This window comes from Cucumis sativus, chromosome 5 (assembly GCF_000004075.3).
Source record: "Cucumis sativus cultivar 9930 chromosome 5, Cucumber_9930_V3, whole genome shotgun sequence".
In the NCBI taxonomy this organism is placed as follows: Eukaryota; Viridiplantae; Streptophyta; class Magnoliopsida; order Cucurbitales; family Cucurbitaceae; genus Cucumis; species Cucumis sativus.
Window position 1 is genome coordinate 28,634,915 of NC_026659.2, and position 27,065 is coordinate 28,661,979.

The 27,065-nt window shown below is 34.3% G+C and overlaps 5 protein-coding genes across 6 annotated transcripts; 3 read left to right on the plus strand and 2 right to left on the minus strand.

Moving 5' to 3' along the window:
- Positions 1-1,043: 1,043 nt before the first annotated feature.
- On the plus strand, positions 1,044-4,783 carry PIP2-7 (aquaporin PIP2-1-like). The gene is made up of 4 exons (NM_001305779.1): positions 1,044-1,350; positions 2,026-2,321; positions 4,229-4,369; positions 4,467-4,783. Exons 1-4 carry the CDS (start codon positions 1,044-1,046, stop codon positions 4,584-4,586), a joined length of 864 nt encoding a protein of 287 aa, NP_001292708.1. The 3' UTR covers positions 4,587-4,783.
- Positions 4,784-5,120: 337 nt separating this feature from the next.
- LOC101206769 (caffeoylshikimate esterase) lies at positions 5,121-9,857 on the plus strand. The gene is made up of 2 exons (XM_004142381.3): positions 5,121-5,532; positions 7,714-9,857. Exon 2 carries the CDS (start codon positions 8,747-8,749, stop codon positions 9,746-9,748), a length of 1,002 nt encoding a protein of 333 aa, XP_004142429.1. The 5' UTR covers positions 5,121-5,532; positions 7,714-8,746; the 3' UTR covers positions 9,749-9,857.
- Positions 9,858-11,668: 1,811 nt separating this feature from the next.
- Positions 11,669-14,634, minus strand: LOC101222640. The gene has a single exon (XM_031885930.1). It carries the CDS (start codon positions 14,276-14,278, stop codon positions 12,530-12,532), a length of 1,749 nt encoding a protein of 582 aa, XP_031741790.1. The 5' UTR covers positions 14,279-14,634; the 3' UTR covers positions 11,669-12,529.
- A 757-nt stretch (positions 14,635-15,391) lies between these two features.
- LOC116403963 (glycine-rich protein 23-like) lies at positions 15,392-17,004 on the minus strand. The gene is made up of 2 exons (XM_031885931.1): positions 16,396-17,004; positions 15,392-16,351 (listed from the first exon to the last, which is right to left on the minus strand). Exons 1-2 carry the CDS (start codon positions 16,703-16,705, stop codon positions 15,885-15,887), a joined length of 777 nt encoding a protein of 258 aa, XP_031741791.1. The 5' UTR covers positions 16,706-17,004; the 3' UTR covers positions 15,392-15,884.
- A 3,277-nt stretch (positions 17,005-20,281) lies between these two features.
- LOC101203808 (patatin-like protein 6) lies at positions 20,282-26,556 on the plus strand. 2 transcript variants are annotated; one of them, XM_031885571.1, is made up of 3 exons: positions 20,282-21,853; positions 23,419-23,727; positions 25,718-26,556. In XM_031885571.1, exons 1-2 carry the CDS (start codon positions 20,726-20,728, stop codon positions 23,686-23,688), a joined length of 1,398 nt encoding a protein of 465 aa, XP_031741431.1. In that variant the 5' UTR covers positions 20,282-20,725; the 3' UTR covers positions 23,689-23,727; positions 25,718-26,556. The 2 variants fall into 2 exon arrangements, with proteins under 2 accessions (XP_031741431.1, XP_004142416.1); XM_004142368.3 differs by lacking the exon at positions 25,718-26,556 and having other exon boundaries at positions 23,419-23,889.
- The last annotated feature ends 509 nt before the right edge of the window (positions 26,557-27,065 follow it).

Below are 27,065 nucleotides of genomic sequence, written 5' to 3' on the forward strand. Positions count from 1 at the left end.
AATAATTTTTTATAATTTTAAAAATTCATAAATATATAATCTAATAATGTTCAAGCGTGTCTAAGAAAACATAAACTTAAAAATATCTAATAAATCATGCATGAGACAACACGTACATAGTCTCTAACACCTAATAGAACGACGTCTTTGACTTTGAATTTGTGAACTTTCGATATTATATAAGTGTTCAACGTATTAAAGTTTAACTTTTATTCAAAAGAAAAATAAAAACAACTTAATCCAGCGAAAAAATTTAGTAACACAAAAAATAATTATCGGTATTGAATGATAAATCATAGTTATTCGAAATAGGTATAGTATAATAATTAACGTAGATTTTAAAGAGAATGTGTCAACTAAATAGGAACATTAAAGAATGCATTTATATATCAACTTATGATTGGGTTTAGGGTTTATTTCCAACTTATAAATTACTAAGAAGAAGAATTAAGTTTAGTAGATAATTATCCTAACAAATAATTTAGAAAAAAAATATTAAACTTACACAAATAAGAAGTTAACTATTTTTGCATCTAAAAATTTTATGAACATTTTTTACATATACTAAAGTGCACAAACGTGGTTGTTTGTAAAATTGAAAAGACTTTTTAAGTCCATAGTCTCATAATTGTCAAAATCAAAATTATTGAACACTTTTAAATTTTCAAGAATCTTTTTGAACACATTAATAATACTTTTTTTTTTTATTATTAAAATTTGAAAATCTATAAGATACATTATTATATGAAATTAAAAAATGGATGAAATAAAACCTGTAATATTTAACTTACAAAATAAGCCACGAAAAATGATACTTAGCTTATATAAAATGGAAACTAATTTTTAAACAATATAAATTTTGATTTCCAAAGAAGAATAATTAAAAGAAAAAACACAACGTAGAAAATAATAAATTACTTCAACGACAATACACGCCCATCCCTCCCCATATAAATCCCCCACACTCCTTCCTCTATTCCTCGCTCAAACCTCTTTCCTCTTCTCTCCTCTCCTCTCTTTCTATTTACTCTCTTTGCTCCCCTATGGCCAAAGACGACGTCACGACGGCAAGAGGGTTCTCCGGCAAGGACTACCACGACCCTCCTCCAGCCCCGCTCTTCGACGCGGCGGAGCTAGGCAAGTGGTCCTTTTACAGAGCCATCATTGCTGAGTTCATTGCCACTCTTCTTTTTCTCTATGTCACTATCTTGACTATTATCGGCTACAACAGCCAGACCGATACCGACAAGCCCGGCGCCAACGCTTGCGATGGCGTTGGCATTCTCGGCATCGCTTGGTCCTTTGGCGGCATGATCTTCGTCCTTGTCTACTGCACTGCTGGCATTTCAGGTTCGTTAACTATATCCTGAGCGTGTAACTACGTGATTAACGATTTTACATCTTGGTCGTTACATACATATTCTTACTTTGAGTAAAGAAAGTAAGGGATACCATTATAGCCGCCATTTTGATGTAAAAAACGTAGTTTGTTAGATTTTTTTTTTTTTATACAAATTGAGAATAGTAGAATTTGAACTCTAGACCTCTTCTCGACCCCTCTGGTTCTTACGTTAAGCTAACAGTTTAGTCTTGTTGGCTAGTTTGTTTGATTTAATATGGAAGAGATGTTAAACAAAATAGCTTATTTAGTAAAAGAAGAATTTTTTCTTTCAAAATCTACATATTCATACATTATTGGTAATAAAAATATAGTTTAAAGTCTGGGATTTATTCTTCCTATATGGGTTTGAAAAGAGAAGCAGAATACATTTTTGTAATTTCCTATATTATTTTCTAGGTCCCTTCCTGATAAAACATTGAAATATTTCTTCACAGAGCAGAGATCTTTAATATTTTACGCTGTAGATTTTTTTATTCCTTCATTTAATGAGACAGTATTGATTATTATACATATATACAAAAACAAATCAGATCCCAATCAAAATCAAAATATTTTTTTGCCAAGTTTAATGGGTGATTTTCTTAAAAATGATTATAATATTTGTGGGGGAAAATGAACTGCAGGAGGGCACATAAACCCGGCGGTGACGTTCGGGCTGTTCTTGGCTCGTAAAGTGTCGTTGGTGCGAGCAGTAGCGTACATGGTGGCTCAGTGTTTGGGGGCCGTTTGCGGTGCGGGGCTAGTAAAAGCCTTCCAAAAGGGTTACTACAACAAGTACGGTGGCGGTGCGAACCAACTCGCCCATGGCTACTCCAAAGGCACCGGTTTAGGAGCTGAAATCGTTGGTACCTTTATCTTGGTTTACACCGTCTTCTCCGCCACCGATTCCAAGAGAAATGCCAGAGACTCCCATGTTCCTGTACGTTCACTTCTTCCTCTAGTCTTTTAAAATTTCCACTCTAGTCCCTCTAACAGTTTTGCTTTTCAAACATGTCCACTAGATAGGTTGGATGCTTAATTCATAATTAATCTTAACTTGTGTGTTTATATTTTTAAAGCTAATGGTGAGCATGCATTAATCTACAAGCAGGGTATAGCTATGCTGAATCTCTTTTTGTTTGAATGTACCCATTTGTCTTTGGGTTTTTTGTTTGCTATTTTGAACTTTATGTTATTATTATATAGATTTTGTTTTTAGTAGTACAGAACTGCTACCCTATTCTATTATTATTAAATAATTTACATATAACATATTTGATATTCACTGTCATAGTTTATTTTTATTAATAAAACAAAGATTCAAATCAGTTTCAAAGCCCATCAGCTCATCTGCTACTTGTGGTGGCTATAAATATCAGTTACTGCAATTTTTTACTTTAATACTAAGCAGCAATAAAACTAAAAAACCAAAACAATAATTTTTAAATTTTGCTCACCCGATTAGAAATGGCTTTGAAACTAAGAAAAATATCAATGAATATAATAGAAACTTGAAATCCAAAGTTGTTGAATTTATACTCTAAGATAGAGAAGAAAAATAGTTTAAAATTTCCGAGATCCTATAAACTCCAAAAAACTCTTTATTTGTTTCCCAAGAAAATAATGATGCTATCAAAATTTTCCATATGTTGTGGCCCGATGCTTTCTTTCTAAGGGGACGTGGCTTTTTCTTTCCCCATGTAGGAATAGCATTGAATGTGAGTTCTGATGTAATAAAGCTGTTTTAAATCTTAGGCACATCAGCAGCGTGGGCATTAAGCCCCTTCCCTTACCATTCTTTGGTCACCTTTCTTTGAACACGTCATAATATTCTTTCCCCATTTTAAAAGAATTACCTCTTTTCTCCATCTTCCCCTTTTCAATTCCTCTCTCTTTACACTTTCCTTTTGTTTGTTATTTTCACTTCCATCTAAACTAAATCCTTATTATTCCTCCCACATGCCTGCTACGTCATTATCCTCTCCACCCACCCTTCTTCCCTATATTACACAAACTACCCATCAACTTTGCCTTTCATCATATCAGTAGGTTCAAATTATGTTCCACTGAAGTAAAAACAATGAAGATATATGTTTAAAATGAACACAACAATGTACTATTGTAGAGCTAGGTGAATGAATAACGTAACCATGTTGAAATCTCCTCAAATGTAGAAATTTATGAACTTCATCTCTTTTGTTTTAAAAGTTGGGTAGATATCAAAACATGTTACATGATATTGTAACTTTTTGTAAGAAGATAGGATATTGTTTTAAGCAATACAATGGGTAAACTTTAGGAGTATCTTTAGGTAATTATTGGGTTTTTTTTTAAAAATTGTACTTGTAATATATATTAAAATACTGTTGGTTGGGGTTTCACGAGACTGACTTTTCACCCTTCTGGCTGTGCATCAACTCATTGAAAAAAAAGGAGGGTTTGTTAGAGATCTAACTCTTTAATGTCACGTTTTCTTGTCTTTTTACTTTTTGCAAGTTTTGGTTACAAATGATTCACTTTTTGACTCATCTTATCACCTTTTTTTTATTAGTCAATGTTTTTAACTTTCCATTTGTTTTTTCTTTTGTTTCTATTCGACTTAGCTTTGAATTTATGTGTTATTTGTCTCTTCTCGAGATTCGTCATTAGATTCTTCTATCTAAAACCATTCTTTGCTTTCTTTTTCCTTTTCGTTTAACTGAAATTGAATGTGTATAAATTTTCATCATTTTCTTCTTGAATTCAAATGTCTGTCTCTTTGGCCTTTGTTCTTCCTTACACTACATTATTTTAATTAAGTTAATGATTTTCATTTTGCTTTAAATAATAATAATTATAATACAAAAGGTATTGGCTCCACTCCCAATTGGGTTTGCTGTGTTTATGGTTCACTTGGCCACCATCCCCATCACCGGCACAAGCATCAACCCTGCAAGAAGCTTCGGCCCTGCTGTTATCTTGAATAGGGAAAAACCTTGGGATGACCATGTGAGTATCTCCCTCTCCCTCTTTCTCTCTCTCTCTCTCTCTCTCTATATTTATATCTTCTTTAAACGATGTGTTAATGGGTTGGGCTTCTGTGCAGTGGATATTCTGGGTTGGGCCATTTGTGGGAGCGGCCATCGCAGCGTTCTACCACCAGTTCATCTTGAGGGCGGGCGCGGCCAAAGCTCTGGGCTCTTTCAGGAGCAACCCCTCCGTCTGATCGCATTCCATAAGCAAAAGACACTTTTAAAGCCTTTTTTTTCTTCTTCTTTTTATTTAACTTTTTGTTGGGGCCAATTGTTTAAAAATTGTTTGTTTTTCTTTCTTTTTAGTATTTAACTTTTTAAGTTTGTTGTATTGTAATTTGTAATGTAACCACTTGGCTTACTAATGTTCATTTTTTAGGCCCTTATTATCGTTGTTGGCCAACAATCCTATCCCTATGTTACTTAGTGTGTTAATAATTATTTGTGAATCTTTCATCATTATAAGGTTGCTAAAGTTTATAATATAATCCCACTTTATGTAACATTCTCATATTAATATGAGACAATGTATTTTCAACATTTATTCTGAAACTATAAATTTGTGACACGTTTTAATCGTTGCGAATGTTATTGATTAACTCTAGCGGTAATGACAAATCTATAAATTTAATATCGATAATAATGGTGAAAATTTCAACTTCAATCTAATTAACCACCATTTATATCTCAGTAAGATTACAAATGGTAACTTCACCAAATGGAAGAGAGAAAGAAAAAGAAAAAGGAAATTTATGACGGGGGAAGGGTTGAAAATCTGCCCTATTTTAAACCAAAGTACAAATAATAAAATTGAAAATAGAATTCCAGTTTCATTATTCGTTGTTCATCCCAATCGAGAGAGGAAGATGCATCTATGGCCTTCAACGAGAATCAGAGACTCTTTCAAGCACGCTTACATCAAAAAGCTGGAATGGAACCTCCACAGAATGAAAATCCAAAAGCATCAGCACCAATCTTCTAGCAAACAGAACTTGTTGGATAAAGAAGAAGCATCTGATGCTGCTGACGCCGAAACTTCAGAACCTTCCCCTTCAGTTTCTTTTGGTCAACGAGTTCTTGAATTCTTCTCAGAACTCTTTCATCTTCTTTCCTGTTGTTACTGCTGTTACTGCTGCGGAGGTGATTAATTTTTCTTTCCCCCCTTTTCAAAATCATCTTCTTATGAAACTCGACTTGCATATACAATTTTCGGATTAGGTCCTAACTTTAAGTTAAGGAGATGATTGATCTTGAATTTTGGGTTTAAAATGTCTATTTAATTTATTTTTTTACAAAAACTTAGTACCAACGGTGGATTTTTAATTGAAATGAAATGATCGCCCAGGAAAATAGAGGAAAATCCACACCGGTGTGGTATTGGCCACCAACACTCTAACAAAGAAATTAGTTATCGCTTAGAGAGTATAGAATTCCAGATGTATTTCAGTTGTCGAGAGCTCTCTTAGTTATATAGAACTAAGTTTCATAATGGCCCTTAGTTAATTAACTTTCGAGTACTTAATCAAGCCGTTACCAGCTGTGTAAATTATCGGATTGATTTCACTAGTAACCCATACATGTACCAAAGTAGAACAACATAGTCTTTATCTTGGTAGAGTTGGCCTCCGTGCTTAGGTACTATGGCTTTATCGGATTGATTTCATAATGTGATCATTCCATTTCTGCCAAGAATTAATGTTCACGGTTGGTATCAAATTTCGGTACCAACATCTATGATAGCTTTAATAGCCTGGGGTTGAGAGTTTTGGTTGCATTTCGGTATTGTTAAGAGTATACCAAGAAGAATAAATTTGATATAGTTGGATTAAGTTGTTGAGCTGAATAGTGATCTAACATATAGAGAGCAGGAAGGCAAGTACAAACTGTTAGAATTAATGGGAATTCGCCCAGGAAAAGATTTACCCTAATTTGCTTTCCTTTTTTTTTTTGTTAAGCCTGTTGTCTATTTATTTTTCCCCTTTTGTATCTTGGATCGTGGTTTTCCTTTTGGTACTCAAGTTTGCATGTAACTCAGTGTCTATTTTCTTTTACCGGAATTGTTTTCTGATTAGTTCACCTGTTGGCTTTTGCTAATTTTAGTTCACAAGTAAGAGTAATACAAATGCCATAGCTTGAAACTGATGTCATAGTTCTTAAAATTTAGTTTTGCGGTTTAGAGGAGAGGTTTTCATTGCTTCATGATGTTTCTTGCAGTTTTTCATTTGCAATCTAGTCTAGGGACTAGGAAGCTTTGAAGGCTTTAAATGATACGTTTTGAATAAAACTTAATTCGAAAAATTTGCATTGAAACAAGGACTTTGAGCATTCAAAAAGTTACTTCAAACAAGCTCTTAGTTTTCTGAAACGAAAAGGAGGAAAACATTGTCTAGTTCTTAGAAGTAGAAAATTTCCAACAGTGTCTTACTATTTTTTCTTGATTAAAGAGCTGTTTAAGATTCTATTCCTTCAATGAAGTTCCATCTTATACATGTTCGATGTCATGAACAATTGTCTATTGGGTAATAAAGTTTCTGTTGGGTTGATGGATTGCTAAAACATCTAGATCCTTTGAATTGTAATTACTAAACTATTACTAGATCTGACAACTTAAATTGATGCTTGTTGGTTTAAAAATCATATGAAACCCAACAAATGATTGCCAACATTATTGGAGAAGAATTTTAGTTGTTCAAAGTTTGAACTAAACTTTTTTGCTCAAATACCATGTTGAATTAGCACTTGACTTGATGTATACACACACACATCATATATATTTTTTTATCCAGATGTTAATATTCCCAAGGGTCACGATACTTAAAGTTCGTTTTCTCTCTGATAGTTGAGAATGATTCTTTTTTCATGATTCATCTGAGATGATTCCTTCTTCTTAGATCTCTTTCAACTGGGTATTATAGTTTTTTTAAAACTAATTTGGTTATATTGCAAATTTGGTCCTACAGTTTGTAATTAGATTTTAGTCCATATGATTTGCAATTTAACCAACCAAAGCTTAAGGACTAAATTCTAACTTTCTCTATACCGTAGTGGCCAAATTTGCAATTTAACCTACCATATTTGTTTGGCCTGCATAATTCATAACAATAACATTATATTATAACTCATATTGCAAAAGTCTCGAGTTATCATTAACAGTTATTTCTTGAACTTGCATCTTTCATTAAGCACCCATTTGTGGCAAGCTAGAGACGGTTTTCTCATTACATTCATTTTCTATTATGAAAATTTTATTCATTTTAAGGAATATAGAGAATTCACAATAGAAATGTTACAAACATTTGACATAAGCTCATGCTTGTGCAGCTTGCCTCCCCGACGAAGAACATTAATATTGATGAAGAATAGAAGCTTGGAATTGATAAAGATAGCTGATTGATGCAGATGATATTTACATTATGTGTACTGTATAGTAATCTTAGCCATTTACAGGTAATTCTAGCATTATGAACACTGACACATATTGATGTCCTTTTCTTTCATTAGGTTGAAGATATTGTTAAACCGATAACAATAGTATATACTCATCTTGGATTTAGAAGCTGCCTACATAGCTCAATTCGTCTAGACACATGCTCTAAAAATTAAAGTCTCTCTCAAACATTCGTCTTCTATTTTGGTAAAAGCTAGATTTGGAAAATCTTCCTAAATATAAAATCATCAGGTACGGTATTAAGTATATAAGACCTTAGCATGGCTTAAGAAGTTCATAGTCACCCTTCACATCGTGGTCGATGTGAAGGGTATATACTCTTTTCCAAAATGTATATGAGGAAGTTGGATTTTGGACTTGGTAGATTCAACATACCTTCATCCAAACTTCAAAGTCACTATCCAAACCATTGGAAGACCTAACACATTATTTTCGTCCAGTTTTAGGCAGGTCTAAACAATGAACTTCGTGCCTTGAAATGTAAGCTGAACAAACTTTGCACCATGGTCGTGCCTTGAAATGTAAGCTGAACAAACTTTGCACCATGGTCGTGCCATTAAGAATGAAGAAATGAAAACGCCAATTTATCCTTCCTATCGATGTCAAACTAACGAAAACTGTAAAAAATTATCAATTGACTAACATTGTGACCATAAATTTGGGTAATATATTCAGTAATTTTTTTACATGAAAATTATTTGTATGATTTATTAGAAGTAAAGTAATAATAAATGCGGACAGTGTTCTTAGGCAGAAGTAGAACACCAAAACGCAAACAATTAAAAGAATCCCCAACCACTTCCCATACCCTCATTAACTACCCAATGCCTCATCACTTTCACTCCCCATTCCTAATTTTCCCTCCACGCAACCTTTCATTGTGAACTGAAAATCTCCGACTGCCAAATGGTTCACCCGGTTGAAGACGCCGATGAGCAGAGCCCCTTCGGCTCTCTCACCGCCGATGAGTTCTATGCTCGTCATTCTGTGACTCACGGCTCCGAATTCATCACCAATTCCAGGGGCCTTAAACTATTCACTCAATGGTGGATCCCTCAACCTCCGGTCAACCCAATAGGTATCATCGGCATCGTCCATGGCTTCACCGGCGAAACTAGCTGGTTCATACAACTTACCGCCGTCCACTTTACCAAGGCCGGATTCATCACTTGTGCCATTGACCATCAAGGCCATGGATTTTCCGAAGGCCTTCTGTATCATATACCTGACATTAACCCCGTTGTTGAAGACTGTATTTCCTTCTTCGATTCATTCCGTGAGCGTCACGCGCCTTCGTTACCTTCCTTCCTCTACTCGGAGTCCTTGGGCGGCGCGATTGCTCTTCTAATCACGCTCCGTCAGAAATCGACGACGGAGAACTCACGACCGTGGAATGGCGTTGTTCTCAACGGCGCGATGTGTGGAATCAGCCCCAAGTTCAAACCACCATGGCCATTGGAGCACTTTCTATCTTTAGCTGCCGCTTTGCTTCCGACTTGGCGCGTGGTTCCCACCCGCGGATCAATACCGGATGTATCTTTTAAAGTGGACTGGAAACGGAAGCTTGCAACGGCGAGTCCCCGACGCGTGGTGACGCGTCCTAGAGCAGCGACCGCGCAGGAACTTATGAGAGTGTGCAGAGAGTTGCAGGAGAGGTTCGAGGAGGTGGAGGTTCCATTACTGATATCGCACGGCGGCGACGATGTTATCTGCGATCCGGCGTGCGTGGAGGAACTATACCGACGCGCCACCAGTAAAGATAAGACGCTGAAGATATATCCAGGTATGTGGCATCAGTTGATTGGCGAACCTAAAGAGAATGTGGAGCTTGTGTTTGGGGATATGGTTGAGTGGCTCCGGAGTAGGGTTCCTGGGGATGCTTCTATCATGGCGGCCGGAGGAGAGTGATCCACCGTCGAACCACAATTATGTCAATCTAACGTTGCTTTTCAATAAATGTTGGTTAGTTTTGAGGGTTTTGACTCCAAATTTCTAGTACTACACAATTACCTTCGAAGATTGCACAAGTCACCACAAATAAATCAATAGCTTAATAATACATCAAATAATAACCTATAGTTGCAAATATAGGAAAATCTGTTAAAGTTTATTAATACTAGAGGAAAATATGACATAATAGACGACAATATGACTTAATAGACGACAAGGGTCTGTCAGAATTCATATAGATTTTGCTGTATTTTGATAGCTACGATTATGTTTTTAACTCATTGACCAAAATCTATCTATTTCTATCTTGGATGAAATTTAAAATTTTGTTTTAGTTTGTAAATAATTTAATTTATTATAATATTTTAAAAAATGTCTCTAATTATTATTCATAAAATTGCCATCAATTTTAATTACCTATAATTTTTTTCCAAACTTCTTACCAATTACCACTTGCTAAACAGAAAACATTTAATTAGTTAGAAGATTGCCCTCAAAATCAAGGGATGGATGGTTTAGTAATTATATTGATTATCACTTTAAAGATAGGTAAAATGTTTGTTCGTTGATTACTTTTTATCTTTATAATTTCTTAAAAATTGTATTTATGTTATCATATTAGACATATTTCTATCTCGTAAAATTGAAACCTCTGACAAATTTGATTGAATAATAGTTTGCTATTAGTCTATAAATCTAAATCTATGATTTCTAAACATTTGTCGAATGAAAACAACAAAAAACTCTCTTTCAAAGTTGTGCAAAACGCTGCCGTTTGAATTTGATGGAATACGAAACGCGACCATTACGGTAGCCGTGAGGCTATATATAGTGGCAATAGCGGGAACTTGGAAGCAAGCTGAAGGTGTCAAAATTTCGCGCGAAGAATCGGTGGTTCTTTGAAATTGCTCGAGAAGAGTAGGATCACATCATGCTTTCAACTACATGTAAGATCTTTCTTTCCAATTAATTTCACGAGTCAGTGGTTTTCATTCCAGAGAACTTAATCGCTTCTTCTTTATCTGATTTCTAGTCACGGTTCGATGTTAAACTTTTTGATTCCTCGATCAGACTAGATTAGGTTTCTAAGTTGATTGATATGATTCATCCGTTGCCGATTGGTTTTGGCTTTAAATATCTAGCTGGGTTTTATTAGAATACATTTTGTAAGTAGTAGGTATTATTTTGAAGACAATTTTAGAGTGGACGGTAGTTTTTATTGATGTGTGCATTGAATAGTTATTCGAACATGTGACTCGATGATCTTCGACGGTGGTTGCTTGTTTATTACTGTATGTATATTTGGTGCGATCCGCTTTACTTTACAGCGATCGGTGTTTTGAGTTACTATCTGAAGAACTTCTCATGCGACTAGTCTTCTTTGGATTTCATACTTCCTCGTATTCTTCAATCTTATGCAATATGGTTTTAGTATTTTCCTGATCTATAGAATATTATGTTTGGTAATCTTGTTAATTTTGTTTTTACAAAATATTTATACAGCCAGGGATCGAGTTGCCACTGCTTTAGCTAAACAACATTTTGACTTCGATTATTATATGCAATTAAAAGTGCTCTGGCAGTAATAAAATTCCTCTATGCCTTTAATGTAACGCTACATCATTTCTTATTAATTTTCAAAGTTGTAGGAATCGTCATTTTCAAAACTTCCGTATGTAATTGTCTTTTTTCGTAGTCTTAATTTCATGTAAGTCTAAGTGATCATTCTTTAGTAATTTGTGTATTCTGTATAAACATTCTGAATTATTTACGTTTATGGAATGATTGATTTGTTATACCGTCCTGAGTTGTCAAGAACTGGTACACGGCTAATAAAAACTTTTATATCCTCAACTTACTCCATCTTCTAGATCCATAAAAAATAAATTGATGTCTGCATAGTGAAGATTACTATTTTTTTTGTATAATAATTGGTAATTGCAGTGTGAATACTCATAAGTCCCAACTAATTTTCTAAAGGTGAAGTTTCTCCTTTCCCAGAAGTATGGCTCGAAATTTTTGTTTACATATATCACCAAAGTTCGTTAAACGTTAGTTAGCAATCTCGTTGTTGCTGAATTCTATGGAGAGACATAGGTTACACATCAGAGCTTGTATCTAACTTTACAGGTGGTGTACAAGCAATTACCGGTACCTCCTCCGCGATTGACCTAAGAATTTCCGAGACCTGCACATTGATAAAAAGATAGCAGCTAAGATTGATGCAAAGTTATTTGCTATGAGATTGGTACAAAAATATGAGGAAAAAAACAGACATGCAGAGATATTACATCAAAATATTGCTGCAAAGCTGGTGATTGTTGATTTAGAATTGAGTATATCTTCTCAATCAAGCTAAGAAGTATATCCACTTGATCCCCTAAAATATCCACCTAATGGATATCAAATAGGAATGTGGAAAAACAATTAAATGACAGAAAATTATTCTCAAACTTGGCTGTACAACGAGTGAAAAGCATCAGTATTATTAGAAGTTGAGAACAGAACCTCATTTTCAGCTTTTCTGAGATTTTGACATCTTCTGATGAAAGCCTTCTTATAAAGTGATTTATTTTCTTGCAAAGAAGCCATGACTTGAGGCAGTGGATCCAAAGTATGCTTCATTTCTTCTAATCTATCAATAGTAAAATGATTTACATTTATGCTTTTGTGGAACTAAATTTATCAACAGGCTTCTTTTTTTTTTTTTCAGGGAAGAGGCAGGAAAGACCTATGAGGTTAGTACCTAAGCATTATTGCTTCCAGTTTTCTATTTGCCATCAGCTCAAATTCATATGTTATATGTGGAAGCTCCATAAGTTTTAGGGACTTAGAATCTGACTTGTTTAACTCCATATTGTGAAGTTCTAAGATGGATGACTTCTTTATTTTGCATTCCTGCAATCTGTGTAATCCTAAGTCATTTATAGAGCAATAATCTTCCATTGTCTCCTTGAAGACAACATGATATATATCATCTTTAATTTTGGCTTCAATATGGTTACTTTTCATGGTTTCATCCAACTGATTGAACATATTCCTGATGAGATCTCTGCATATTCCATCTGAAATCAGGATCTCCAATTCCCAGGTACTTAAATCATCACAAAACTTTTCTCTCAACCCTTGAAATAAAGCGATGTAAGTTTCTTCCTTCATTATGTTTTGAAATTCTCTTTCCTCTCTTTCTTGCCTTAGCGCGCAAATTTGATTTTGTATTCCGCTGTTTTCTTCATCCTGCAGTTGATGCATCTTCCCCCAGACATCTGCCAAAGTATCCACATCAGATTTCTGTCTATGATTTTCTACAAATATTTGCTCCCCTTTCTCTGGAGGTATGTCTTCTTCATTAAAATCCTCATTTTGGTCTATAATTTTGTTAACCGTAGCATTCAAAATCATCGAATTCTCTAGTTTCTCTAGTATTTCTTGGAACCTTCTTTTGAAGCTTTCAGTACTTTCTTCTCTCCTTAATGATAATGAAGTTTTATCATGAAGCTTTTCTGGATTCCATTGATCCGGTTCTGCTTCTTTACTCTTTTTCTTAATAATTGACTCAAAATTCAAAATGTTGCACTCTCGGGACCGCATTTCATTTTGGCCAAGAACAGGTTTGAGATCCTCAAACAAGCCTATAACTTCATTCATTAAATCCGACCACCATTTGTTTGCCGAAACTTGCCTCTCTTTCCTTGTCACTTCTGCTTCTATATCCTCTTGACAATCATTCACAAATCCCTTAAGCAGGATTGATATTATGTCGTTCTCAATACTTGACTTTACTTGCTGCTCTATTGCTCCTATTTCAGAAATCAAAATGGCACTGTGCATCTTTCCAAACGCAATATCAAGAGTTTCCTTCAAAATATCGATGTCAGATCCCATCTCTTCAACTCTTATTACGTCGTTGATACAACGATTTCGTTTGGTCTTCACCTTATGCTCATAATCATCATTTAACTCGATTTTTTCTTTCACTTCACCCAATTCCCCATCTCTATTCTCATCATCCTCACCTTCATGTGGGCTAAGGTTGGAACTTCCAGCACTTCTTGATCTTTCAAGTTCAAGATCTTCCTGTGAAGAAACCAATTCCCTCTCTGTAATTTCCAAAGCCTGCCTTAACTTCACCTCGCTCTCGGATCGATCTGCCAACTCTCTATCTTTCTGTAGGATGGCAAGTTCCGATTCGTAGAGGCGTCGTTGAAGGCGGTTTCGTATTTCGGCCAAGCCAGCAAGAACTTCTTCATGGCTGGTTTCGGGATTGTGAGTGTCAGTTTCTTCTTGAACAAATTTGATACAACCATCCAATTGCATTACGGATAACTCGTAGAATTTTGATATCTCATGTAATCTCTCTATAACTCCTTCTCTAGATTTGACTCTTTGGTGAGCTTTATCCATTGCACGATGCACAATCAACATCATGGTTGAATCTACTATTGACAGTTTGAAACTGCCATCGATCATTCCAAAAATTCCATCCATGTTTAATTTCCTCTCTTGAAAATGAAGGCTACGAAGAGGAAAAAAAAAGACGGTATGTCAAATTAATTCTAAAGTACGTCAAATTAGTTCTAAGGCATTGTTCATATGTTGGCTTAATATGTGGATTGCATTGACATTAGGGAGTTCTTGGGAATAGGCGAATTGGAAGGATTGAGATCCTTCAACTTAGCTTTAGAGAAACAAATGGTAGGAAAGGCGAAGCAACCCTTTGACTATTTAGGGCATGTTTGGAATTGATTTTAAATTGATTAAAATCTATTTTCAAAATTGCTTTTAAATTATTTAAAAATTAATATTAAGTTGATTTTGATTGGCTAAAAACTTATTTCCAAATGTTTTTAAGCACACAAAAGTGAATTTAACCGTTTTAAAATAGAATTTGTCTTTGATAACTAATTTTATTTTGTTTATCTAAAGTGTTATTTTTTTAAATGATTTTTTTTGTTGAAAAATGAATTTTCAAACATTGTAATATTTATTAGGTAAATACGTTTAAGTTTCATTTTTTTAGATTAATTTTCATAAATATAACGAAACACCAAAATATTCGGTAACAAAAAAACATGAAATCGATCATTTTTTTAAAACTTTAGATTAAAAATCATGAAATGGGTCATTTTTACTCTTTCCTTTCCATCTTCTTTCTTCCCTCCTTTCCATCAATTTCAATTTTAAATGTTGTATTTTTTTTAGTGTTATTTGGTTTTTACCATTTTCATCATCGTGTACCAAATATAAAAACATCAATTGTTTCGTTTAGATTTGCTATCTAAATGTAATGAAAGAATCTTGAAATCTCAAATCTAAACTCACAAAAATCTTTTAAAAAATCGTTTAACCAAATCTAAACGATTTATCAAGAATCTTGAAAAAAATCATTGTGTAGTAAATATATTGTCGGTCAATTAATCCCACTCTTCATTGTTTTCGAAATTAGCTTGTTTTGATATTTGTAAAAGAGTGATAAATTGTGTTAAACACTATTTGTCTATTTAAATATTTTCAAATAGCAAATTGACCATAAAATTATTTGGTCCCTTTGCTATATTTATTTCAATAAATAAGTTGGTATATATATATATATATATGAAAATAGGAAAACAAAAAAAAAAAGTACATTTAGATTTTTAAAAAATTACTAGAAAACAGCTGTTTAATTGGCTGTTTCGACATAAAGTACTAAAAGGCAGCCGGCTAAGCAGAGCAAAAATTTGATCTGCTCTGGCTATTAATAATCTTTGTTCGATAAAAGTAAAGTTGTGAATGCTAATTTGTATATTTGTATGAACAATATGTTGCACAAATATTAAAAACCAAACAAGATTTTGCCCAAGAAAATATGCCATGAAATTAAACATTGTTATTAACGTTCAAACTTCCATAGGTTTTCTTCACAAAATAATCCTCAATTGGAAACAAACAAAACAAGACAGCCATAAAATTAGAAGGCTTCTCACGATAATCATCAATGTGAAAAGTGTATATATGTATATGTAGGTTTGTGTATATGTGCACCTTAATCATACTTAGGACTCATGGCTAAAAGGTTTACAATTTTTGCTTTTATTTTTATTCTTGTGTTTCTTCATGTCACAAATTTGACTTTTGCACAAGATGCATCTCCTCCGCCACCATCCAACACCACTGATGCTCCACCGCCGCCGCCGCCATCCAACGCCACTGACGCTCCACCTCCACCGCCACCATCCAATGCCACGGACGCTCCACCTCCACCGCCACCATCCAATGCCACCGACGCTCCACCTCCACCGCCACCATCCAATGCCACCGACGCTCCACCTCCACCGCCACCATCCAACGCCACCGACGCTCCGCCTCCACCGCCACCATCCAACGCCACCGACGCTCCGCCTCCACCGCCACCATCCAATGCCACCGACACTCCGCCTCCACCGCCACCATCCAGCGCCACTGACGCTCCGCCTCCACCGCCACCATCCAACGCCACTGACGCTCCGCCTCCACCGCCACCATCCAACGCCACTGACGCTCCGCCTCCACCGCCACCATCCAACGCCACTGACGCTCCGCCTCCACCGCCACCAGCGCAACACCACTGACCAGCCAAGCTCCGCCTCCACCGCCACCAGCCAACACCACTGACGCTCCGCCTCCACCGTCACCATCCAACGCAACTGACACTCCCCCACCCCCATCCAATACAACCAACTCCCCACCACCACCACCTAATTCCACTGTTAACTTACCACCTGCACCGCCGCCTAACTTGGGTTCATCTCCACCACCGTCGCCAACGCCTAATGGAGCATTGAAGGAAAAGGGTGGTGGAGGTTCAAAAGGATTGAGCGGGGGACAAAAGGCAGGGATTGCATTTGGAGTGATCATAGGAGTAGGTTTGTTGGGATTTGTAGGATTAATTTGCATCAAACGTCGTAGTAATGCAAGAAGAAGCAGTTACGGATATGCTGCAAGAGACTCAATCCTTTAACCCAACGGATTCAGTTTTCAACCGTTTCCCTTTTTTGTATCTTCTTCCATATATAATTTGCTCAACTTCATGTTTTTCTTAGAGATTTTAATTATTCACATATTATGTCAAATGAGTGCGATTTTAGGTTATAATTTTAAAATTTTTGTCCAATATAAAACTGAATTATTACTTCTATTTGCTAGGATTTTAGACAATTTATTAACCCTTCTCTTACCAAAATATTCTTGGATGAAATAAATGCAATAATACAAATTTAATACAAGCTTAATTATAATGGTCATTGAGCTTCATTTTCTTTATAGTCCTTGAAATGAGAAATTATATTTTCTTGAGCAAAAGTTAATAAGGTCCATTTATGTAGTTACCTCAATTTTCTTCTTTTTTATTTATTTATTTTTTGTGTTTTGTAGTACAAATAATAACAAAAAGTTATTTATTACTGTTAAGTTGAACTTTATAAAACTTTGTGTTTAGTGATATGCATGATAGATGTCTTCATAGTAAAATAAGTTTTCTATTATGTATGAATTTTAATTTTAATGACAAAAAAAATGAATGGAGATGAGTTGGACACAGAATAGAGAAGATAATAAAAATCGGTCTTTTAATTTAATTACTTTCCAGTTTCCACTCTGTCTCTCTCCCATCTCTATTCACACAAAATGGCAATTTCTCATTATAATTTCTCCATATCACTTTCCCTCTCCATTCATATCTTTCCTGTCATCTTTTAAATTCTAACCCATGCAATTTGTTTTTTTTTCTTTTTTAAAAAATCCATTTATCTTCAAACTATTAATTCATAAAAATTGTTATATTGGATATTTGAGTGGACTTCATGACTCAAAATGTATAAAAAAATTTGAGTTTTCTTATATGATTGACATGGTTTATACAAATAAATTTGAAAATATAACTGACTGAAATCATTTCTTGTGAGACGTTTTCAAAATAATAAATTAGATTTTTGTAATTGATAATAAGTTTCAACTATAGTTTAAATGTTTACCCATTGAGATTATTCTTTAATATATATATATATATATATATATATATATATATATATATATATATATAGTTATTTTAAATTAAGAGGTTGCTCTCTCCTTCCTTGTAAATTTTTGGTGATCTAATTAATTATGTAATTATAATCTATATTTTCTCAGCTACAATAACCAAACTTTTAGTTGAGTTGGTTGAGTTAATTTTTAAGGTCAAAGTATTATAGTATTGAAAGAAAAAGGCCAAATTCCATCAATTCAAATGATTGTTCAACTAGAAGTGTTGTATCTTAATATATCATCAACATAGTGGTATTCCACCTAAAATTAAATTGGTATATATCCTTTTAGTTTAGGGGGAACAACAAAACAAACAAAATAAAAAACTGAGAAATATATGATTCTTGACCAAATATTAGAAGATTAGTTGTTGTTCTAATATTAAATAAGACCCCATCCATATATATTTGATTCCAAATATTGTTAAGATCTTATTTGGAGAGGTTTAAAAAGGTTTCCTCTACATTATCACAAAACTTTATTATAAAACTAATTTATGTATATACTAAATTATCCGGTGAAAGTTAACAAGGGAACGTAAGAATTGGAAAAATGGATCATTATGTAAATAACTATGGGAGTAAAATAGATGACAATAACTTTTTAATTTATATAAAATATTGGCATGTTTTTTTAAATAAATAACATTGTATTTTTATTATAATATAATGAGTTAAAAATAAAAATAAAAAAGAGATGGGGATATTTGAAATTATAAAAATAGAATTATAAGGTACATAAGAAGAAAAAAAATATTCTCGAGAAGTATGGAACGAAAGGGGATATAGTAATATTCTATATATCATTCGCTACTTTGCTAAGGTTACTTCCTACCACGTAAGCAAACACGTGGGCTCCACTCGAATCCAACCAAAAGGGTATTTTCGTCACAACTCACATTTTGTAGATTTTCATTTTTCTTTTTTACTAATTGAATTAAAATGTTTAAATATCATGGCAAAGTTTAATCCTATCATTAACAAATTTTCATATAATGTGAATTAGGAGAGTGACATTATCATTGTTGAACTAAAAATAATGTTCAATTTATATTTAAATTTATGTACAATCAAAACCTTAATTTAACTTTTTTTTTTTTTTTGCTTAGTTTTCATTTGAATGGTGACGTCAAAAATGAAGCAACAGTTATTATCTCTCGTGGTGTGAGAAAGTAATCAAAGCTTTTGTTGAATGATAATTTTCCACATTCTAAAGTTTCTCTTTTTCCCACTTTAGTCCGTGATTTCTTCTTTATTCATAAAACTTCTCTTAAATATATTTAATTTATTTCCAAAAATTTTAACTTTTGTTTTATTTTATCATTATTTTTTTTCTTTTGAGAAAATTAAATTAGAGATAAGTTTTTCTTTTGTATATATAATTCTTTTTAACAAGATTGAATTTGTAAGGTCGAAGTTAATACATATATAGTATAGGAATAAAAACTTAAACAATTAGCAAATAATTTATGTGTGTGTATATATATATATATATATGTATTCGTTTGCACCTATTTTTTACACCAATATTAAAAAGTGTTTTGTATTAATCTTACATCTCACCCTTTTTCAATCTATTCAGACTTCTTAATTAAATTTGATGTGATGAATGTGAATATATATTGACATATTAAACATACCCTCCCTGTCTCTATTAATTACTTATTTATTAATCAACCTCGTATTTGTATAATAATACACCACACCGTATTTAGAGTTGATGCCATTAAAAACATAAATTGTGCAAAAAGCCTTACTTTAAGATTCGTACATCTTATAACCTAAAATGTACCTAATAATCAAGTTTGTTGTCATCTTCATGACAATATTTGTTAGTCGGTGAAAAATACACGATATTGAATGGAGTGTAATTCAATTCCTACGTTATTATACGAAGTACTTAAACACAAATAGTACAACTCTTTACACTCGGTTGTTCTTCTCTAATTCATGCTAGGAGAATTTTTTTTTTCTTACGTCAGTCTAAACAAGCGTCTAGATTCATTATAAAGAAAATTCTTAATTTTCTATATTTGTATTTTAAATGTAAAAATTAGAATATTTTTTTTTACTAATGAAAGTGAAACTAAAATTAAAATTTGATGAGTGTTACCAATGTGACAAACTTATGCTTATCATTAAGCCTATCATTTAACAAAATAGAGTAAAATTTTACATTCTATCAGTCAGCGATAAGTGTTGATATGCTTTTATTGATTATAGATAGACAATGATAAAATGCTATGATACGATGAATATAATCTAAAATTTTGTTATAGTTTATTTGGTTATTTGGAGGGATATTTGGACGTAAAAGGGATATTTGAGTATAAAAACTACACCACCAAAATAAAATAATAATGGGTCTAAAATAAGAGGATAACCACTATTTATATTATATAATAGAGAGACGAGAGAGAGTATAAAAGTGTGGGGTTTTTTTTGCATAAAGAAATGGAATATGAAAATGTATTGAATAATAAATAATAATGAAAAAAACAAGACATGCTCTGCAACGACTGATTCTTGAGCTCTTTCGTCGGCCTCCTCTTCTGCCGCTATTTCCTTTACCCTTTTTCTTACTTCTTCTTCTTCTTCTCTCTTCATTCTAATCTCTATCAACGAATTTCAACCTTTGATTACATATATATTCATTCCTAACAACTACTTCAATTCTGTTTCTTTTTCTTTTTCTCTTTCTTTCAAGTTTTCAAGTTTTGATTGCTACAACACACAATTCGTCTTTCCTCTGTTCACAACAACAACCAGAATTCTGTTTTCTACAACTCATTTCTCAGGGCTGAATGCTCTGATCTTCGACGCTTTTCTGGGTTTTTGTACTCTTCTTCACCTGCTTTGGATTTTCCAATCCTTTGTTTTTGTGTTTTTTAAAATGACCACCAATTTATTGGAAATGCAAGAACCCAGCATTGATACGGATAAGCTCAGCTATGAGATTTTTTCTATTCTCGAGACTAAATTCTTGTTTGGGTATGATGATCAGAAGCTTTGGATACCCAAACAGATCTCTCCTCTTATTGATTCCATCCCTCAACTTCATCCCCGTCCAGAGCTTCAACCTGAATCCATCAATGCTGTTTCTGCTATTAAGAATCAGAGGGGTAAAATCTGCGTTCTCAGCATTGATAGTGGCGGCATGCGGGGGATTCTTTCCGGTAAGGCTTTGTCCTATCTTGAACAAGCTCTCAAGACCAAATCCGGCAATCCAGACGCTAGAATCGCTGATTATTTTGACGTTGCTGCCGGAGCTGGTATTGGAGGTATTTTCACGGCCATGCTTTTTGCAACCAAGGACCAGACCCGTCCAATCTTTAATGCCGACGATACCTGGCGCTTCCTCGCTGAACAAGGGAAGCGATTCTACCGTTCGTCTTCAAGCTCTGGAAACGCCTTTTTCCGGCGCCTTCGTAAACCTCGCGGCTCTTCCTCCGCCGCCAACTCTACCGCCGGTTTGGAGAAGGCGATGAAAGAGGCGTTTGTAGAGAACGGGAGAACCTTAACGCTTAAGGACACTCTGAAACCGGTTCTAATCCCTTGCTACGATCTTTCCAGTACGGCGCCGTTTCTGTTCTCTCGAGCCGACGCTCTCGAGACGGAGAGTTTCAATTTCCGGCTATGGGAGGTTTGTCGAGCCACATCGGCGGAACCGGGGGTGTTCGACCCGGTTCCAATGCAGTCCATCGACCGCCAAACGCAATGCCTGGCCGTGGACGGTGGATTGGCCATGAGCAACCCAACGGCGGCGGCGATCACGCACGTGCTGCACAACAAGCAAGAGTTCCCGTTCGTGCGAGGAGTTGAGGATCTTTTGGTTCTGTCTCTAGGGACTGGTCAACTGTTTGAAGGGAATTACGATTACAATGAAGTGAAGGGGTGGAAGGCGAAGGAGTGGGTTCGGCCCATAGCTCGAATCTCCGGCGAGGGTGGGGCCGACATGGTGGACCAGGCGGTGGCCATGGCTTTTGGGCAGTGTAAGAGCAGTAATTACGTGCGAATTCAGGTACGGAAATATTCTTTGTTCTGGAATTCCCCTCCCTTATAAGTATAAACACTTTAATCAATTCGTAAAATTTGATTTTGGCTTTGTTGATTAGTTTTGGTCTATTTTTGGGTGAATATTATTGAGGTCGCTGTTGGACATGGATTGATATTGGTGGTATTGTGGACAGCCTGTGGGATGGTCAAGAGATTATCCTCCATCACCTCCTCCCTTCATTTGTTTGTTTCCTTTTTAGATTTTATTTATTGTTAATTTTCACTACCCTTTTTCTGACTTAGGTTAAAACTATTTTTTCTTTGCATACTCTGTTCTTAAGGATCTTGATTTGAGTTCATGATCGTTTTACTTTTATATCATCCAACACTCTCCTCACTTGTGTTGAAAACTTGAGGGTGTAAATGATGGTACAGGAGTAAAATTCCTTTGCTACTGTATGCTGAATGTTGATAACATGGTGGAAGTTCCCGTGTTCCAACTCTTGAATCCTCGTTTTCTTTTCAATTACTATTGAATTTCACTTTTTGGATTTTTGGTAAACATTTTGCTTCTATTTGTATGTTTGCTCAAACCTGTTGTTTTCATCAAACTTGATCTTTTATAGAAGAAAATGATGCCTTACATTTCAACTGGTAGAGCATTACGTATCTCGATATCTTTGGAAGGGAAGGGTTCTTCATTTCTAACTTGCCAACACTTTTGTCAGTTTGAGAAAAAGAAAAAGGTCTTGAAGACTATAGGAAATGGGTTTTTGTTTTCTTGACGAAAGGAAATTGGTTTTTTTCCTTTTTGACAAGAATATTACACTGTGGATTAGGTAAAAAAGAGATTTGAAGATTCATAAAAGAGAGACATTGATGTTGACCACAGGATCTATATAAGAATGAAATTGATTTTCAGGTACATAGTAAAACGAGCTAATCAAGGGATTTGTATTATTTCTCTGCTTTTAAGGGAACTAAAACGTAGACTGTTTCCCAACTCTTGCACCAAAAGATGGTAAAATTTTGGCACTTTACTTTCTTCAATTTGCAATCTTTAATTTTAAGATATGCCCCTTTCTTTTTAGTATTGAAGGAAAAAGGGTTCCCATCGCTGGTATGTCTTCTTACGGAATGCCAATTGTCTTTGTTGAACGCAATTAAGTTGCACCATCTAAAATTGTCACTTGTCACTTCAACTATTACTCTTGTCCATATGTTTTGGCTTAGCATTATCCTAATTGGGACCCATCTTTCTCACTAAATTTATTTTGTAAAAAAACTTGAGGTTCTCATATTATTAACTCTCTGTATTAACTGCTCCTTCTTCAACTACTTCTACCATTCATATAAAATCTTCATTTTTACTTCTCTTGGTATAGAATAAAATCTTCAGGAGGTAGGGTCTATCAGGGTTTGTCTTTATTACAACATATTCTTTATTTTGAGTGATATTGGGAACACTTCGAAAACTGGGTTTTACTTACTTTTACCATAGATGTTAGTTACTGCTATAGTAATCATCTTAAGATATATTGATCAATGAATATTTAATTTCTAATTGTTACTATTTATGGGGTTTTCTAGGCAAATGGATCCAGTAGTGTTCCATGCGGTCCTAATGTGGAGACAGATCCAAGTTCCAGCAATGTAAATATGCTGGTTGGATTAGCAGAAGAGATGCTGAAACAGAAAAATGTTGAATCTGTTCTATTTGGAGGGAAGAGGATCGGTGAGCAGACGAATTTTGAGAAACTTGATTGGATTGCTGCAGAGTTGGTTTTAGAGCATCAGAGGAGGAGTTGCAGAATAGCTCCTACTGTTGCTTTCAAGCAAGTCTTACCTTCAAACCCATAGAAAAAAGAAAAAAAAAAAACTCAAGAGATAGAAGAAAAGGTAAAAACATAAGCCTTTATTCAAATTTCTCTGTAAATTATATATCTTGTGAATCTTATGGCTTAATTTCCTTTTCGCTCTCTAAATATAATTGGAATGTCGGTCAGATCCCAATTTATTGCATTATGCTCTTGACCTAAATTACAAGGAAACTTCCCACAATCCTAAGTGTAGCTTTAGCTTTAGGAGACAAGAGGGATTTAAGTCATATTTTCTATTTGAGTTTCACTTTTAATTATGGACTTATCAAGGGTATCTTCAAGCTAATACAAACTTCTACATATCTTATTGTCCACTTTAGATATAAATCCTTTCAAAATAAAATATTGTCCTCAATTATATACCACCATAAATCTAACCAAAATTTGAACATCCATAGCATCCAAACAAAAACTTGTATTAGACTTATCTTTTCCTGTCCTATATTGTGGCATGTAGCATAGGGGGAGAGGGAGGAGCTTTGTTTATTGAGTACATTTTTTGAAAAGGAGTTCTTTTCTTCTTCTTTTTTTTTTTTAATTATTAACAATAGAAAAAGAAGGAGATTAGAAAAGAATTTGTATGCATGTTGAGAGTATGACAAAGCTTTCGGTTTGATTTGTTGTGTTGTGAAAAGAAATAAAGAATAATAAGGGAATGAATTATGGAGGCAAAGTCAGTCATAAGCATATTATATAAGATTGTCAATTTGTAGGTTTGTCTGGGGTCTCCTAATCCTTGTCGTGGCTTAGAAAAAAAAAGAGTCTAAAAGCTAATGAATGATTTGTTTGTTTTAACCATTAGAAAAAATAGGTGAGTTAGGGGAAGAAAGGGTACCTGTTGTTATGCCACCGACACTTGGTAAAGCTAAGAGAATAGAAGGATATTCTGGTCAATGTTTCCACATTCAATACCCAAAACTGTCATTCTGTAACTGCCGGAAATGAATCAATTCATGTACTTCTCTCTGAAATCTGATTATGCAGTAGCTGTTTTATTAGGTTTGACCACTAGTAATAAGGTTGTGGAAGCAAAACCAAGCATAGCTAAGTGACATACAAATGTCTTGATGACTCCTCCCGGTTGTATAGTGGAAAATTTTCCATTTTGTAATAGAATTTGCATGTTAGACTCCTCTAGTATTTGTTCTCTTTTTCAATTTTAGAAGATTCAACTACTCCTTTCTTGTGAACAGTTTAATGTATTGATTTCTTAGAATATGTAGAACTAAATAGGTTTAGGTAAAACCCAGAAGTGGAGTTGTGGAGTTGTGGAGTTGGGGAAGAGTCAAGGTAAAAGTGTTTTTTTAGTGGTGAAGAAAATAAAAACCTGCAAAGAATAGGAACATTATCTTGGTAGAATACTGGAATGGCCTTTTTGACAGACAGTAAAGCAGTAGAAAAAAACAAGGGAAGTGAGTCAGTCAGAAGGGAAACCCTACAAAGGAACATTTTTTTTTTCAAAAGCATAGCAACAACAACCAACAAAGCTACTAATTTTGGTCAGGTTTTTGGGAGAAGTAAAAGCTTAGGCAATTGTTGCCCCATTCAAGCACGCCTATATACCCACTCTATCTTTCTCTTTCACCCTCCCTTCATACCTTCTCCTTTTAGCAACCTTTATTTAAAAATTAAATAAACAATTTGTCTTGTTTTTTCTCCCTTATCTTATCCTCTGGATTAAATATGCTTTCTTCTCTTTTATTTCAATTTATTATTTAATTCTCTACATTTAATACTTAAAAGCATATAGGGTTGATTGTTGAGTACACGTCTGACTTCTATATTTCTTAGTGCAACAAATAAAGATAAAAGGATTTGTACCTGTACATACTACTCTAGAACTTATTAAAGTTAATGATGTATTTTCTTAGTACAACAACTACGGAGTAGGGAATTAAATCTCCAACTCCTAAGTACGTATACCTTTCCAATACATCACTGAGTCATATATGTAATCTTGTTATTAAGAAGTTATCATGTTGCTAATGGAGGTGATTGTTTGTCTGCAGGGAAAATTACTACCTCTTATATATAGAGAGAGAGAGAGGGAGAAAAAAAAAGAAGAGAAGAAGGTTTGATTATTAATATTAATCTGAATATGTATTTGTATTTGTATGTAGAGATGGTAAAAGAGAGGGGTGGGGGTGGGGAGTTTGAAGGAAAAGGACAAAACAAAATGGTCTGAAAAAGAGTGAAAAATCTTAGTGGGATACTTTGCCTGCTTAACCCAAGGCATTGTGGTGTCCACTCCTTCGTTTCACAATGCACCAAACCCTTCTAAAACAAACACACATTCACATCTCAACTACTCAACCCTTTTGCAAGTCAAACCAAAATATTTCAGGTCTCTCAAATTCATTCTCTTATTTTAATTTCAAGTCCCCCAAATTTCCCTGTCTGTCCTGTCTTCTTCTTCAAAAGAAACCCAGAAAAATGGTACCCAAATTTGCTTTGCTTTTACATTTTTCCTTTTCAATCTCTTTCACTATTATATTTATTTCAGTGACCGACAGTTTCCTGAAGATGGTGTGTTTGGATTAATAAACTTTATAAATATATGACTTATGGGACTGCAGGGGACCCCATTCCTTAATGAGACACAAACTTAATTGTTTTTCTTTTTCTCCTTTTGAACTTCATGTTCTTCGGCAAAACCATCTCTCTCTCTTCTATATTTCTTTTTTTTTTTCCCTTTCTAAAAGTGTATATGTTTGTAATTAGTTAAATGGTTCCCAGAGAATTGGTGTCATGGTTTCACTGGACAGTATTGAACACCATTGATATCAGACAGTGTTTATTTAAGAGAATTCATCATTATGTTAATTCAATTGTTGTGTTGAATGGCTTACTTGATTGATGTGTTGGACACAAAATATTTGTTGTTATTATTTGTGCATAAAGTGAGGTGTGAGAAATGAATTGATAATGTAATCAACGCGTTTTGAAGTGTAGGAAGTTGGTGGGTTTGGTTGGTAAGAAGTGTATAAAGTTCAAAGGCATATATGGGTACTGTGCGCATGCCTCCTTGCCCTTTGCAAACATAACCTTTTTCATAAAGATATCACACATTCCATTCATTTTATAACTTCTTTTTTTCTTAAAATTATTGCCACTTCATTATTACAAACTATAAAGTCAAGCTTTTGTTGTTTGAAGGCTATGGTGGAATTTATTCTTTTGTTTTCTATGCTCATGATAAGCTCTGTGTATAATATATATATATAAAAGAAACCCAATTCAATTGTATTCTTCTTCTTCTTATTCAAGTAACCACGTATTGGGATAAGTTTGAGAACAATAAGTTTGAGAACAATGAAATGAGTATTTGTGGATCATACTCCCTTTCCTTCTACATAA

What these genes read in the sequence shown, in the direction of transcription:
- PIP2-7 (NM_001305779.1), top strand. Translation starts at nt 1,044, where the DNA reads ATGGCCAAAGACGACGTCACGACGGCAAGAGGGTTCTCCGGCAAGGAC. An exon ending in CTGCACTGCTGGCATTTCAG is followed by an intron (nt 1,351 to 2,025) that starts GTTCGTTAACTA and finishes AATGAACTGCAG; the next exon opens with GAGGGCACATAAACCCGGCG. An exon ending in CCAGAGACTCCCATGTTCCT is followed by an intron (nt 2,322 to 4,228) that starts GTACGTTCACTT and finishes ATAATACAAAAG; the next exon opens with GTATTGGCTCCACTCCCAAT.
- LOC101206769 (XM_004142381.3), top strand. Translation starts at nt 8,747, where the DNA reads ATGGTTCACCCGGTTGAAGACGCCGATGAGCAGAGCCCCTTCGGCTCT.
- LOC101222640 (XM_031885930.1), bottom strand. Translation starts at nt 14,278, where the DNA reads ATGGATGGAATTTTTGGAATGATCGATGGCAGTTTCAAACTGTCAATA.
- LOC116403963 (XM_031885931.1), bottom strand. Translation starts at nt 16,705, where the DNA reads ATGCAAATTAATCCTACAAATCCCAACAAACCTACTCCTATGATCACT. An exon ending in GTTGGCTGGTGGCGGTGGAG is followed by an intron (nt 16,352 to 16,395) that starts GCGGAGCTTGGC and finishes GTGGCGGTGGAG; the next exon opens with GCGGAGCGTCAGTGGCGTTG.
- LOC101203808 (XM_031885571.1), top strand. Translation starts at nt 20,726, where the DNA reads ATGACCACCAATTTATTGGAAATGCAAGAACCCAGCATTGATACGGAT. An exon ending in GTAATTACGTGCGAATTCAG is followed by an intron (nt 21,854 to 23,418) that starts GTACGGAAATAT and finishes GGGGTTTTCTAG; the next exon opens with GCAAATGGATCCAGTAGTGT.